Source organism: Mytilus californianus, unplaced genomic scaffold (assembly GCF_021869535.1).
Source record: "Mytilus californianus isolate M0D057914Y unplaced genomic scaffold, xbMytCali1.0.p SCAF_65, whole genome shotgun sequence".
Taxonomy (NCBI): Eukaryota; Metazoa; Mollusca; class Bivalvia; order Mytilida; family Mytilidae; genus Mytilus; species Mytilus californianus.
The window spans coordinates 524,175-538,518 of NW_026262718.1; the positions used below are offsets into that span (position 1 = coordinate 524,175).

A 14,344-nucleotide genomic window follows, 5' to 3' on the forward strand; every position below is an offset into this window, starting at 1 on the left:
TCGATATCTTGTACGGTTTTTGGAAGTAAGTGAAAATAAGCCAAAATCAAAATTTAGAATGTGACCTTGACCTTTGACCTTGACCTAATTTTCATTTTTTTGGACCAAGGACCTCAAATCAAAAGACCCTAGGTCTCTATCACTTATGGTTTACCAGTTAGAAATGCATATTACTTATATCACATGCATAAGGGGAAATAACTCTCATATGGAGTGTGCATATTGCTTCGGTCAAAATAGGACAAATCATGCGAAGGATATAACGAGCAATTTTATAAAATAAGTTTGTCGCTTTCTTTTGCCGTTACGGAGTAGATGTAGTCACAAGGAAAACAGTGTTTGGGGAGATAACTCTTACAAAGAAAATTGTTCGGCTTAGAATGGGTGAAAATAAAAAGCGCATAAACTGTATGATACTATATAAGAAATATCTGTCAGGGGAGACCGTTGGACAGAGCACATGTGTATTGATCAGAGAAACACGATAACTATTGTTTTTATTTTGTACAGGTCATTGATGTCGGATCACGCATACATATTACGTACACATGTTTACGGGAGCACAGATTTGTATTTTAATGCATGTTTAGAAATTTGATTGTAGGATTTCAGTAATACATTGATTTTAATTTTGCAATCAAGCGGACCGCACGTGTCTCATCGATTAATTTCAGAAAATACATGAATTGGAGCAGATTTTTGCAGGGATGGATTTCTATTTCAGAAAGAAATTTGTACATAAGAAGGATTAGCATTTTACAGTATAATGTACGGGACTAAAAGCGATCTTCTTTTCTTTGAAATGGGATAACTTAAAAAAAAAAATCAGTTGAAAAAAGGGGGGGGGGGGGTGTAGTGGTAGACTGTGGTTCATAATTGAGATAAGAAACATTTACAACATGATAGCTGCAAAGTTTGAAGTTTTGATAAGTAATTTGTTCATTCGACCATAACAGGGACATTGACCCTGCAATAAAATGACGCGTACCATTTCGACCAAAAATTTCTAGTAAACACGTGTCGCGACAAACTTTTTGGTTAAATTGTTTTGTCGATATCTATAACTCTTTCTAGGAAGAAGCGATATGAACTTAATGTAAAAAATCACAACATGACCTTGACCTTTGACCTTGACCTAGTTTTCTATTCTTTGGGACCAAGGACCTCAAATCAACAGACCCTAGGTCTCTATCACTTATGGTTTACCAGTTACAAATGCATATCACTTATTTCAAATGCATTAGGGGAAATAACTCTCATATGGAGTCTTCGTATCGCTTCCGTCAAAATTGGACAAAAAATCCTGAGGATATAGCGAGCCATTTGGTAAAATAAATTTGTCGCTTTCTTTTACGGTTACGGAGGAGATGCAGTCACAAGGACAACAGTGTTCAGGGAGATAACTCCTACAAAGAAAATTGTTCGGCTTAGAATGGGTGAAAATAAAAAGCGCATAAACTGTATGATACTATATAAGAAATATCTAAGCGACATCTTGCGAAACAAAAATTTTTGCGCGAGAACAAAATTAGGCGGAAGAAAAAAAAAAATTAATAATAATAATAATCAGAACAAATACAATAGGTCTTTCCACAGAAAAGTGGAAAGACCTAAAAAACACTAGGTGAAATTTATATATATACAGGTGTAAATAAAAATATGTCAATTTAATTTACTGACGGAGCTGAGCCTTGAAAGATTCAGGACTCGGGGGGAGACATTACAGTTGGGCAAGGTGTTCCACTCTCTTATTGTTCTAGGATAGAACGACTCCTTCCGAACTGTTGTTTTGCATGTTGGTATTCTGAATGCTTTACTATGTTACTACGAACTTTAAAAAAATAATGCTGTGTTGTGTTGATTTTCAAATAGTGGGGTCGTTGCAAATTTCTCTTTTTTGTTTTCATGCTATAAATCGAACGTACACTACAGAAGCTTAGCGTTTGGTCATTCGAAATGAATGTATCACAAACGAAACTCATTGTCCCATTCATTCACGGAAAGGTAGAAGAAAAAAAACCATCAGTGATCGCTGACCTACTCGTAATGTTTATGGTACTATCATAGATATATAAGGTACTGTCATGGTTACTACGAAAATGAAATGTTTGTCCTAAAGGATTGCAAAAAGTACAGGTACGGAGTTCAAATATAAAGATAGTTTATTCTTCCGAAACTACGAATACTAGAATAAGATATTATAGGATTAAACGCCTTTTTAAAGGAATTTATTGGTGTATAAATCGACCAATTCACTCACAAACAAATAAAAGTCCGAAGGGCTTTTATGATATGTTTGTGAGTGACTTGGTCCAGTTTATACACCAATAAATTCCTTTAAAAAGGCGTTTAATCCTTATAATTCTTTAAATTGGAGATAAGGAATTTATTTTTCTACACTCGTAATTTCTTTCACACATAAATTGTAAATTTGTGTCATTGAATTAGCCTCGTGCACGAATATATTTGTTGGTTAACGCAAAAATATGTATTCCATGAAATTTGCTATCTGATAAAATATAAACTTTAAAAACTCTTATTATCATTCAAATGAATGTTTTGTGTTTTTATTATTTAATTTAACGATTAATGCGAAGTGAAAATAAATGTGGTCAACGTCGAGCCGGATTGTGTTATTATCGCCGCCATCTTGTTTACATTGGTTACGAAAAGAAGTTCGGTCAACGTCGTCTATCGAAAAATAAACAACGTCAAGAACAACTTCCGGAAGTTCTCTCGACCAATCATATCAACGTATTCCCCAAAAGGCAAATCATATAAGAATTATATTTCTATAATTATAAGAAGTATCCTACATCAGAATCCGCTAGTGAATCATTAAATTTATACCAATGAGGTTAGAATGCAGTACAAACTCATACATGTATAATAAACTGTTAAACGATAAATATATATATCTAGAAATTATGGATGACAAAATACATGCACAAGAAAGGACTCGTTCCGCTTTTTATTGATACGTTTAATGAATAAACACACTTCTTTAATGATTATTTTTCATTACATAACAGTGATTTTATTGACATAATATTTGGTCTATGTTAACATTTATTTTATATAATTAAGTTGCGTCCGTTATTTTTATACTGAAAACAACAACATAGATTAAGAATTAAAAAAAATAAATCAATCACCTAAATCGCCTGAGTTACATAAAGTGTATTTCCTTTCACTGCGGTCAATGTTTTTTTCACCTCCAAACAAAGCATGTTAGCATATCTGCTCTTAGTTTACATATATTTTTTTTTTTAAATAAACTGAAATAGAAAAAAAAACTCTCTCCTTAGTGGAATCCCTAAAACCCGAAGCTCCCCTGCTTCAAAAAGTTACTGTAGTCATTGGGATTTCATTTTTCTATGTCTATGTAGTTTCATATTTATTAGTAAAGATTGTGTATACGTGAGCCTAGTTTTACGGTCGAGAAGGGGGTTGTGATATACTGACGACAAAATATGAAAAATGAACATAGACGTAATTAAAAAGATAAGGTATGAGTGCCAATGAGACTCTCCATCCAAGTCACAATGTGTAAAAGTAAACAATTATAGATCAGAGTACGGCCTTCAACACGGAGCTTTGGCTCACAACCCTATATTTACTTTAATCGTGCAATATCTTTATCATGTACATGTAATATAGCTATTTTTGAAGTTAAATTATTTCAACATCATCCGAGCTATTTCGTTCATATTCCTAATTTGTTATCATTACAAACACATATTTATGTAACTTAACAGATAGAAAGGATCAGAATAGGTGCACGGGGTTAATCCATAACTATTTGAGGGGAGAAATTTCGACGGGAACAAGTTATTTTTAATACAAAAAACCTTAATAGAACTTATGCACAAATTTATAATATACATAATTTTACATGCACGTGTATATAAGCTAGAATTGCCATCAGATAATCAAGTACACAATCCTGTACGTGAACAGTCCATTCAACTTTAGATCCGTTTTTGTACGCGTGTTCTATTTCTGCAGGTGTGCTTGGGCGGGGCTTGAAAGTTTCTTTGAGGCCGAAGGCATGCATTGACCAATGACAACGATCGTTCCATAACATGTTGATCTAATAAAGTTTGCTTATCTAATTATGTCGCACGGCCTTTCGCTAAACTTGACTGCAGTTCAGTGTACGATTAACCAGATAAAATATAAGAGAAACAACCCAATGTCCTATTCTACAGCAAATACAACGTTTAAATGACCGGGAAGTGTGCAGAATAAACGGTGTGAAGACTGAAATTATATATAGTTTTATTTTGCTCCATAACATTATACTTAGTTCTTTTTTGTGTGTGTGTTTATGAACGTACTTTTTTATTTGTTTTGCATATTAAATTTAAATTTAAATTTAGATGTGTATAATATTGACAATCGGAAAAAATGCTTTCTTACGGCTATTAAACGGGCGCAATTGGTGCATACAACCTATCGATACACTCAAATGCCGAAACGTATATAGATGTTGCCAAAGAGAATATGTACAGTTTTAACCATCTTATCACACTTCCAGTAAGTATAGTATCTATACAAAGATGTTAAAATACAGAAAAAAGCTTTACATGAGTTTCAGTTGAAATTGGATCATTTAATCGAAAAGGAAAACTTTTATTTGTTATCATTATGTGCAAATGATTTTCTTTAACAGCCAAAAACTATTTTACACTTCAGACTTAGTAAACTCAATTTTATTGACATGTTTTACTTGTTACACAAGTTCATTATAAGTTGCTTGGAAATGGGTAAGGTATTTGGTTACAGGATTTTCCCGCTGTGTCAAAGACCCATATGTGGCCTTGGGCTGTGCTCTGCTCCTTAGTCGGGTCGTTGTCTCTTTGGCACATTCCCCGTTTCCATCCTCAAATTTTGTCATGATATCAATTGAAGAAGTTTTGAATGTGTCCCTTTTCTCTTTTTATTTACCGAGTGGATATGCTGTCTGCAATCGTTTTATCAAAGATAGGTCGCAAATCTTACAGGAATCTTTAAATTGTTTGAGGTTTGGCTGGTTGACTATTTCAAAAATACTATTGAGATTTTGTTTTTAATGTTGGTTATTATCAAACTTTTGAATTTCAAAAGTTTTTGAAAGCTGTATACATTTAGCTGCTTCTGTGTTCTCCTAAAAAAAAATGCGTGTACACATTTTTTCTACATATTATATACCCCCATTTGATTGGTTCTGATGAACATATAAACTTACTCACTATAAATGATGGTATGGATTTTTCAGCATATGTCACAGGACATCATATGAAACAGGAAAAGGAGAGGGAAAAATTGTCCAATTCAAAGTTGAAGTAAAACTTGTTACAGATTAAGACGCCTAAAGAGACATGAATTGATTAACAGTTCTATCTAGGATAAATGTTAAAAGATGCAGTTAATTTGACTAAAACCACTAAAACCTATTTTCTTCAAAATTAAAAAAAAAATGTAAGAGAAATTATCGATAACCGAAGCATTTTAGGAGTGCGAGTGAATCATAGCTCTCACAATTTCTTAACTTGCTGATGCTATTTTTAATAGAGCTTGTATTATGGTTACTCACCTGATTGCACGGAAACGGCCTCTGAAACATCTGTTAATATTTTATCAATCTGTTCCTGTCGTTTTGTATTGCTCATTGCTTCTAAGCTCTGAGTGAGACACTGATATGACCCAAGGTGTAATTTGTTAATTACCATTATAATTACTTCCTTTATCAAACTGCTTTTTCCGTCGTGAACTCGTTTTTCTTGTCTCAAGAGATGTTCGTTGTCAGTTAAATTGATAATCTTATCCTGTACCAAATGGTCTTTAACTGCAATTGCATCTTCCCTGCTTAACAGTTCTTCTAGTTTACTTAGGTTTTTTTCTAATTTGTTTTTCACTTCTGTAAGCTTCTCTTTTGACTCTGTAAAACAATTAATATATATATATATATGATTCAAATCCAGACTTTACAAATAAAGTTCAAAATTGGTATTCTATAAAATTATAATTAACTAAATACGAGAAGACAATTGAAATCTAGACCACAAAACAATACAGTCATCTGCCAGCAAATAGACTAAATATCAAATCTACAAGATAAGATCGTGAAAAAATACCTTGAAGACGTTATGAATGAACGTTTTTTTCTTCTTGATAAAATTTCCAATGTATAATATCTTAAACTGTGTGCGAACGGTTTTAGTTTCAAGAATGAAATTTTCAATCTTTTATGGACGAAAGATTTCCAATTATATATGCATATGAAGTTGTCACTGAAATGTACTTTTACGAAATAACCAATGTATTATGATATTTTAGCGTTAATGTATTAATTAGACTTTTAAACATTTGCAAGTATCTTGTACCATTTTTATTACAATCATATAATGTTGTTTGTAAATACATTTTGTACTATGGTGTGTTTTTTTATGACGCAGGTGTCAGTACCCCGCTGGTGCTTGCCCCCGTTGTAAAGGAGTAGTTTCACAATAATATATATATATATATATATATATATAACCAGTCTAAAAGGGTACAACATCACCAAAATATAACAATAAAATGAACAAATGTTAAATATTTCGGATAACAGATATCATTCATCAGTATGATCATTAAGCAAACATCAGTGACGCTGGTACAATTCTAGATTTCCAAACATGACGCAAAGACTGCAAAGATATGCCAAAATAAAATAGTAATTTGCGATATGAACTGGCACAACTCTAAAATTCCAAAGGTGACGACAGTTAAGATGTTACAACAACTGCGTTGAAAAACAGTCCCAATAAACCGCCCTAACCGATCTAAGTTGGTATACTATTTCAAATTTGACAACGGTAGAGCAATTTTTGATACCAAATTTGATACCTAACGTACGCAAGATTTTTGATTGATTTCATAAGCAAGTATTTGTTTGAGCAAAAATAAAAATTACAGTACTTCCTGAAAGGCTGTATAAATTCGTAAGTTAGTAGTTGTCGTTGATAAACAGTATGATGAATACATTTTAGGTTTACGGCCTCTCAAAAAGGAGTTATACTGTAAGTAATATGTCCGTCCTTGTCTTCGTTCTTCCGTTTGTCCTATTCAATTTTCGTTGCCTCTATCTCTCAAGCACTAAAATTCACAGGATCTGCAAACAATTGCTTTTATATTTTGTATCAGGCCTTGATTGAAACTGATTAAGCGTGTGATGTTTTTCATTTCTAATGTTTCTGCAGAAATGTTTAGAATGAAAGAAAATACATAACCAATCTACCCTCTATACCTGTAGTTAGGTTAATCTAGTTAGAATATCACATAACCTCAAACTAATCGCAACTAAGGATTTCCTTGATTAATTTTGACATCGCGATGACCGTCACCGTGAGGGCATTTCGATGTATTGTTGCCACATATATTTTACTTAATACGTAACTTTCGTTTTTGACTGGTAACCAACCTATAAATACGCGGACATTATCGAGTATAATATAAATAACATTCCTTATCCCTTTTTATAAATTCATTTCTCCAATGAATACTCTTATTTTTTTTTTAGAACATAAATTAATGATATGAAAATGTTTTGTCGTTAGAAACATATATATATATAAGTAAAGAATCATTAATATTATCTATTCACACGTACAGAAAATTTGTGTTAACGCATGAGGAAGAATATTTCAATAACGTTTTGCAGGAAAATATGAATGCCTGCTCAAATCCAATCTATTAGAAAAAATGAATTATTACAGAAGAGTGTCTACCATGCACTATTATTAGAATAGTTGAATAGAATGATATACAATAAATGAAAATTATATATACATGTAACTGTTATATACAAATATTAGACAATATCGCTTTTCCATATAAGAAACTTTGTTTTCGATGTGCTTCTTTCCATAGACTGGAATATACCATTATAGAAAGTTCGCGTTAGTCATTATCTATTTAAAAATCATGACTTGTGTATATTTATGTTACAATAATAAAACATATGGATAATCCAGTTTTCAGTGATTTTTGTACAAAAACCCATAGTTTGACCCAAAAATTTAATAAGTGTTTTGATTGTAGTTGATTTTTCATATGATCAATATGATATGTCAGTAAACAATCAAAGTACTGAAGTACTGAATATCGGATGACCACAAGTATTTGTGGATGGTCACAAGCAGTTGTCACAGAAAAAAAAAACCAAAACATCTGTATACCTAAAAATGGGTTAATGTACAGAGATATATTTTTTTTCTGAGACAACTTCGTGCGTGGATGATGAACAAATGACATGGAATTCAACCTCACCGTAATAACTATTATATTGTAGTGATACAAATCAGTATACTCTGGTTTGTTGTTATATATTATATTAATATGAAATTGTAAATATGCAGACACTCAATGCAGAAAAGTTGTTTACGAAAAATTAAAACATATTGTTTAAATACAAACAACAATTGAATCCAAATGTATGTTCAGTAGCTAGTTAAAAGCAAAGTGTATGTCCGTGTAAAATTTGAAGTGCTGTGTTTTTCTTATGTGCACAAATAAACAAATGCTAAACATTCTAATATGAATGCAAAACTTTTAAAATATGATAGCATTATTTTTGTTATGATTGATTGATTGTTTGTTGCTTAACGTACGCGTCCAGTGACAATAGTTCATGCATGTTCAAGTCAAGAACAAGTTAACAATAAATACAAAAGGTAGGTCTTGTAATGATAGAGGTCATCCGGGGTGATGGTCGGGGAAATTTGGACTGCCACTGGAAAATGAGGGTTTATTGGATAGGGATAGAAATGTTGCCTTGCAACAGGCCACCAAATGGACTTCTCAAAGGCCTGTTGCAAGGGTTCTAAACGTGCAAGGAGCGTGGCACTATCTTTACACGAGGCATCGGATTTAACATCCCGATTCTGACATGACGGGGATGCAAACTTGATACATCCAACACAGCCAAACGGACGCCCCACTTTAGTAAGCGTTTTACTGCCGGTCGGAAAAAGACCAAGTGACCATATTTGTATTCCTCGGTCATCCTTGGGGCCTTTTTTTTGTTATGTCAATTATAAATAGCATTGTATGTTAATAAGCAGTTTTAAGGTCATTGTTTAAATTCAAAATGTGTTTGGTAGCATCTTTCCAATTTCTTAATTGGTTTTGGAAGCAAAACTAATCAAATTAAGGTTTTATAAACATCATCGTAATTAAATAGCCAAGTATCAAATTATTGTTCACATTTGTTACATATGTTAAATTTCTTTATGAACGTATCTGATATTCTTCCTACACATGCATGGAATATTTTCTTTATTGGGAACAATGAATCTAACTTGTGCGAAAGATGTATCATACTGTTCTGTTTGATTCGACAAAGTCTGACATGTTTTTTTCAATCTCGTTTTTTTTTTACATATCAGACCGTTGGTTTTCCTATTTGAATGGTTTAACAATAGTAATTTGTGGGGCCCTATATAACGTGCTGTTCGGTGTGAGCCAATGCTCCGTGTTGAAGGCCGCACTTTGACCTATAATGGTTTACTTTTAACACATTGTTACTTGGATGGAGAGTTGTCTTATTCCAGTTCTCCAAAACAGTGTGACTATTTCATTGTTATACGCATTGCACATGCATTTTCAGTAGCGAACCAGGTAACAACATCAAGAAATGATAACTGATACGATATGTTGTTAAAAGGGAGAAGTTTATTGGCAAAACATCTGAAAAGAAGCGTCAAAGGGGTTATGTTCATAGCGATATCGAATTAACAACGGGGAAAATCTTTGATATCCTACAAGAACTGTTTTCCTTATCAATATTTATGATAATGAATACATTTTCAGTTGACAATATTTTTCATTCGTGGTATCTGAAGTTGTTTTTTAATTATAGTCTGAGGCTGCTCAATTGGATTTTCATTTCATGTACTTGTTTAAATGTTTTTTATTTGAATGACTAATGGAATATTCAAAGTTCGGGACAACAGTATTTGTATATTTTTCATTATTTGGAATAATTATTTTTCTATTTGAATATTCATTTCCAGGTGTAACTGTATTGGATTGAATTGTGTAGGCATGTTTTTTTGTTTGTTTGAAGAAATGATATTTCTTTGTCTATTTGGATATTAACAGCATGACCTATGATAGAATCAAAAAGGTCGGTAGAATATTTACAGTAGCTACACTAAATTCCCCTATTGCCTCATCACTGAAAATAGAATTACTCGGTATAACCATTTGATCGAAAATAATGGACTTAGCAGGTTGTTAACACTGTCAAATATTGATAGGGTCAAACAACATTTTTCGACATGATTAGTACATGTAAGCGTTAATTTTGTTATAAGTACGAAATTTTAGTGATATTTGGCCTATAACAATAGACTGGTCATGCACTATGATTGTGAATTGTGTTTGCGGGTTTCTTAACATACAATGTGAAGTGCTATCGTATTTATTTTATATGAGAAAACTATCACAGTTCTATTAGAAAAATATTGCATTCATAAATTTTTCATATTAAAAACACATCGCTATTATATTAGAAAAATAACGCATTGATATGTTTAGTTAAATGGTGTGTTAGTGACCTCATACTATATTTATGGGGGTAAGTAAATTCCATATGAAATGAGAGCAAAGCTCGAATCCTCATATGGAAATTACTGACCCCATATATACCGTATTAGGTCACTATCACACAGTGTAACGAATTATATTACCAACTATCTTCACTTGGGATTTAGACTAGCGGCCCTATCAATGTGATTAAGTCTTCAATACTTAGTATTAAGAACCTACTTCCATTTGTCTATACAAAAAACAAAGTTAATGCCAACAATAACAATTAGTTAGCTTTAAATTTGTTCTTTGAATTTATTTCAATCGTTCATTACATGTATCAATTTCTTCGTCTGTTGAAACCTTTCAGATTTCTTTTTTGTTTTGAAAGGGAAGTAACTCCTTAATGTCAACACCACCAACGTATAGCTTTAAATGTGTTTTATGAGTTCATTTCAATCATTCATCACAAATTTTTTTGTCTGTTGAAACCTTTTACATTTTCCTCAACACCGTGGTCTTTTTATAAAGGATCGTGCAATCTTTTCTGTTTTGAAAGGAAAGTAACTCCTTTCTAACCCCATATGGTAACTAACCCTACATGGTAACTAACCATGTATTTTTTAGGACACCCTATCTCAAATATATATAGTCACCACGTGTAGTCCTTTAACCAATCACATCTCTATAAATATATAGGAGGTAAGATAAAATAAAATATAGCAGTATCGAGAAATCTTCCTTTTTTCATACAAATGTAAACATTCGTCTAAAATGTCTCACAATACAACTCGTTGATATTAGACATTATCGCATCGCGGGTAAATTATCACGTTGTGATTGGTTGAACGCCGTCATGTGGTGACCCACTATGGATCCGTAGGGGTTTAGTAAATTTCATAGGGGGTTCATGACGTCACGTCTACTGTTAATGGTGACGTCATATATTGATGTTGTATTTCATTGTTTATTTTTCTACAAAATGCAGCAGGAAAAGTCCTGAGTGCAATAAATTCGTTATACGGTTCACTACTGACCCCCTACGAATCCATAGAGGGTTTGTAAAATCCATAGGGAACTCGGCCCCAAAGATTGATTTCATCCCTCTTACAAATTTAGCCAATACAAATCCATACCCCTTTGGACTAGTCAAGAGATGTTCCGAAAACTGTAAATATGACCTTTTTGCACCTGGCCTAATCTCTCTTTCCATATCAAAATCAGAAAAAAATACAACATCCATAAATTTATTTCACCCCTCTTTTTTCATTTCCGCCCCCCCCCCCCCCTCCCCCCCCCCCCCAAAAAAAAAAAAACCAACTAAGAAATGAATGAGAAAGAGAACGAAAAAAATTGAAGAAAAATACAATTTAATTAAAAGGAACTACATTCGTGTATAACGAAAATTGGGGTCATTATTTGTGGTCTTGGGTCTATTAGGGGTCAAAACCTTGCCCAATTCTAATAAAAACTTCCCATGATTTAAGCTTAGTGTATTATGAGACAGTTTACATTAGTTTCAAAGCCATATGATATCAATTATAGAAAATGTGGCATTTTTAGCTCACCTGGGCCCGAAGGGCCCCATGTGAGCTTATGCCATCACTTGGCGTCCGTCGTCGTCTGTCGTTGTCTGTCGTCGTAAACTATTTAAAAAATCTTCTCCTCTGAAACTACTGGGCCAAATACCTTCAAACTTTAACTAAACGTTCCTTATGGTATCTAGTTTATAAATTGTATCTGAAGTTTTGATCCATCGACAAACATGGCCGCCATGGCTAAACATAGAACATAGGGGTCAAATGCAGTTTTTGGCTTATAATTAAAATAAAGCTTTTACAGCAAACCTGACATGGGGGTAAAATTGTTCAATTGGTCAATATCTATCTGCCCTGTAATTTTCAGACGAATCGAACAACCCATTGTTGTGTTGCTGCCACTAAATTTATAGTTTTAAGGAAATTTTGCAGTTTTTTGTTATCATCTTGAATATTATTATATATAGATATAAACAATAATGTTCAGCAAAGTAAGATCTACAAAAAAGTTAATATGACCAAAATTGTCAATTGAACCCTCAAGAAGTTATTGCCCTTTAAGGACAATTTTACACAAGTTGTTTATGTTTTTTAACTTTAAAAATCTTCCTAAATGAATGTAGTATAAATTTTGTATTTTATTTCCTTGTACGTCAAGAAACATAGACGCTATGGCTAAAATGGAACATATGGGTAAAATGAATTTATTTGCTTTTGAAGAAAATATGACAGATACAATGAACATTTACATGGCATTTTTAAGCCACTCCTTAATATATATTGAAAAGCAAAATAATCATTGATGACAGATTTAAGCAAAAAAATAACAGGTGAGCGATTCACGCTCTTGAGAGCCTATTGTTATTATATCTGAACCTTGGGTGCTGAATTGTGACGTTGAATTAGAACAATTTCAACTTTCAGATTTGGGCTTCAAAAAACAAAAAGATACAAAAATGTGCACTTTTTAATGTCACTATGTATAAGTTATCACCTATTCAAATCAACAGATAGCATACTGAATGTATCAGACTTATAAAAATTGGCCAAAAGTAAGTTTTATATGAGCCTATGCCAAAAAATAGAGGTTTTCAAATGAAGTGAGGCCTTATATGAAATGTAATATTTTACCACAGTTTTCTGAAGTTATCAAGTTATAAAAAAAACTTCTTCATATTATAAATGTACTTTTGATGGAAATATAAGTTTCAAATAGCATAACACATGTAGAGAAAACGGTTTAAACAATGTTAAGCTTAAAAACAGGTTGTCAATATGTGCGTTCCCCATATTTGCATATTAAAAATCATATAACTGATATAGAACATGGAAATATGCTTCTTTTTGCTCAAATCTTTGCTTAGATATGCTGAAACATTAAGCCTGGATGTAACAAGACTGTTGCTTTCAACATTATATGTAGACAGTATGGTATGATGCAAAATTTATTCACTTTACTTTTTAAAACCGGTATAGAATTTCAGCCTCAACAGGCCAATAGTTTAACCACTAGCTATTAAACAGAAGAAAATAAAGGTAGTCTGTCAAACAGAGAAGGTAAAACAACCAGTAATTAGTGCTTTTGATACATTTTTAGTGAAATCTGCTAAAAGGAATTCAACTTGTATGTGCATAGAACCTAATTTTCCAATTGCTTCATACTGACCGTTAGACTAAGACCATTAAAACAGCACATTTTGCACTCTTACTCTGATTTTATCTACTTTTTTTTGTGTTCAGAGTTACAAAATAAGTAAAACATCTACATAAGTTACCAAAAACACAAATAGAAAATATAAAAAACCCGTCATAGAGAAAGTAAGCATTTTACTTTTGTGAAAATATTGAAACAACTGAAAAAATTCAATTTTGGGCATGTAAGCTGGAATGTCACTTTTTACGTAATTTCTATCACATAAAAGTGTAAATCATTTATTCCCATGTAGTTTGACAAATTAATACCAATAGATCATTCAGGGAATTTGTCAAAATGCAAATTTAATATATCCTGAAATGCACCTATAAGGGGTCAAAACCTTGACTGATTCTAATAAAACTTGCCATGATTTAAGCTTAGTGTATTATAAGAAAGTTTACCTAGTTTCAAAGCCATATGATATTAATTATAGAAAAGGTGGCATTTTTTTATATCTAAACTTTGGGTGCTGATTTGTGACGTTGAATAGAACAACTTCAACTTTCAAATTTCGGCTTCAAAAAACAATAAGATACATAAATGTGCACTTTTT

The 14,344-nt window shown here is 32.4% G+C and overlaps 1 protein-coding gene across 2 annotated transcripts in view; it reads right to left on the bottom strand.

The window, feature by feature from the left end:
* The window catches only part of LOC127707340 (uncharacterized), a 181,825-nt gene that overhangs the window by 71,929 nt on the left and 95,552 nt on the right, over positions 1 to 14,344 (bottom strand). For both annotated transcript variants that reach the window (XM_052211853.1, XM_052211854.1), the window contains one exon: positions 5,579 to 5,923. In XM_052211853.1, the coding sequence (XP_052067813.1) occupies positions 5,579 to 5,923 (345 nt within the window). The remainder of the gene's footprint in view (positions 1 to 5,578; positions 5,924 to 14,344) is intronic.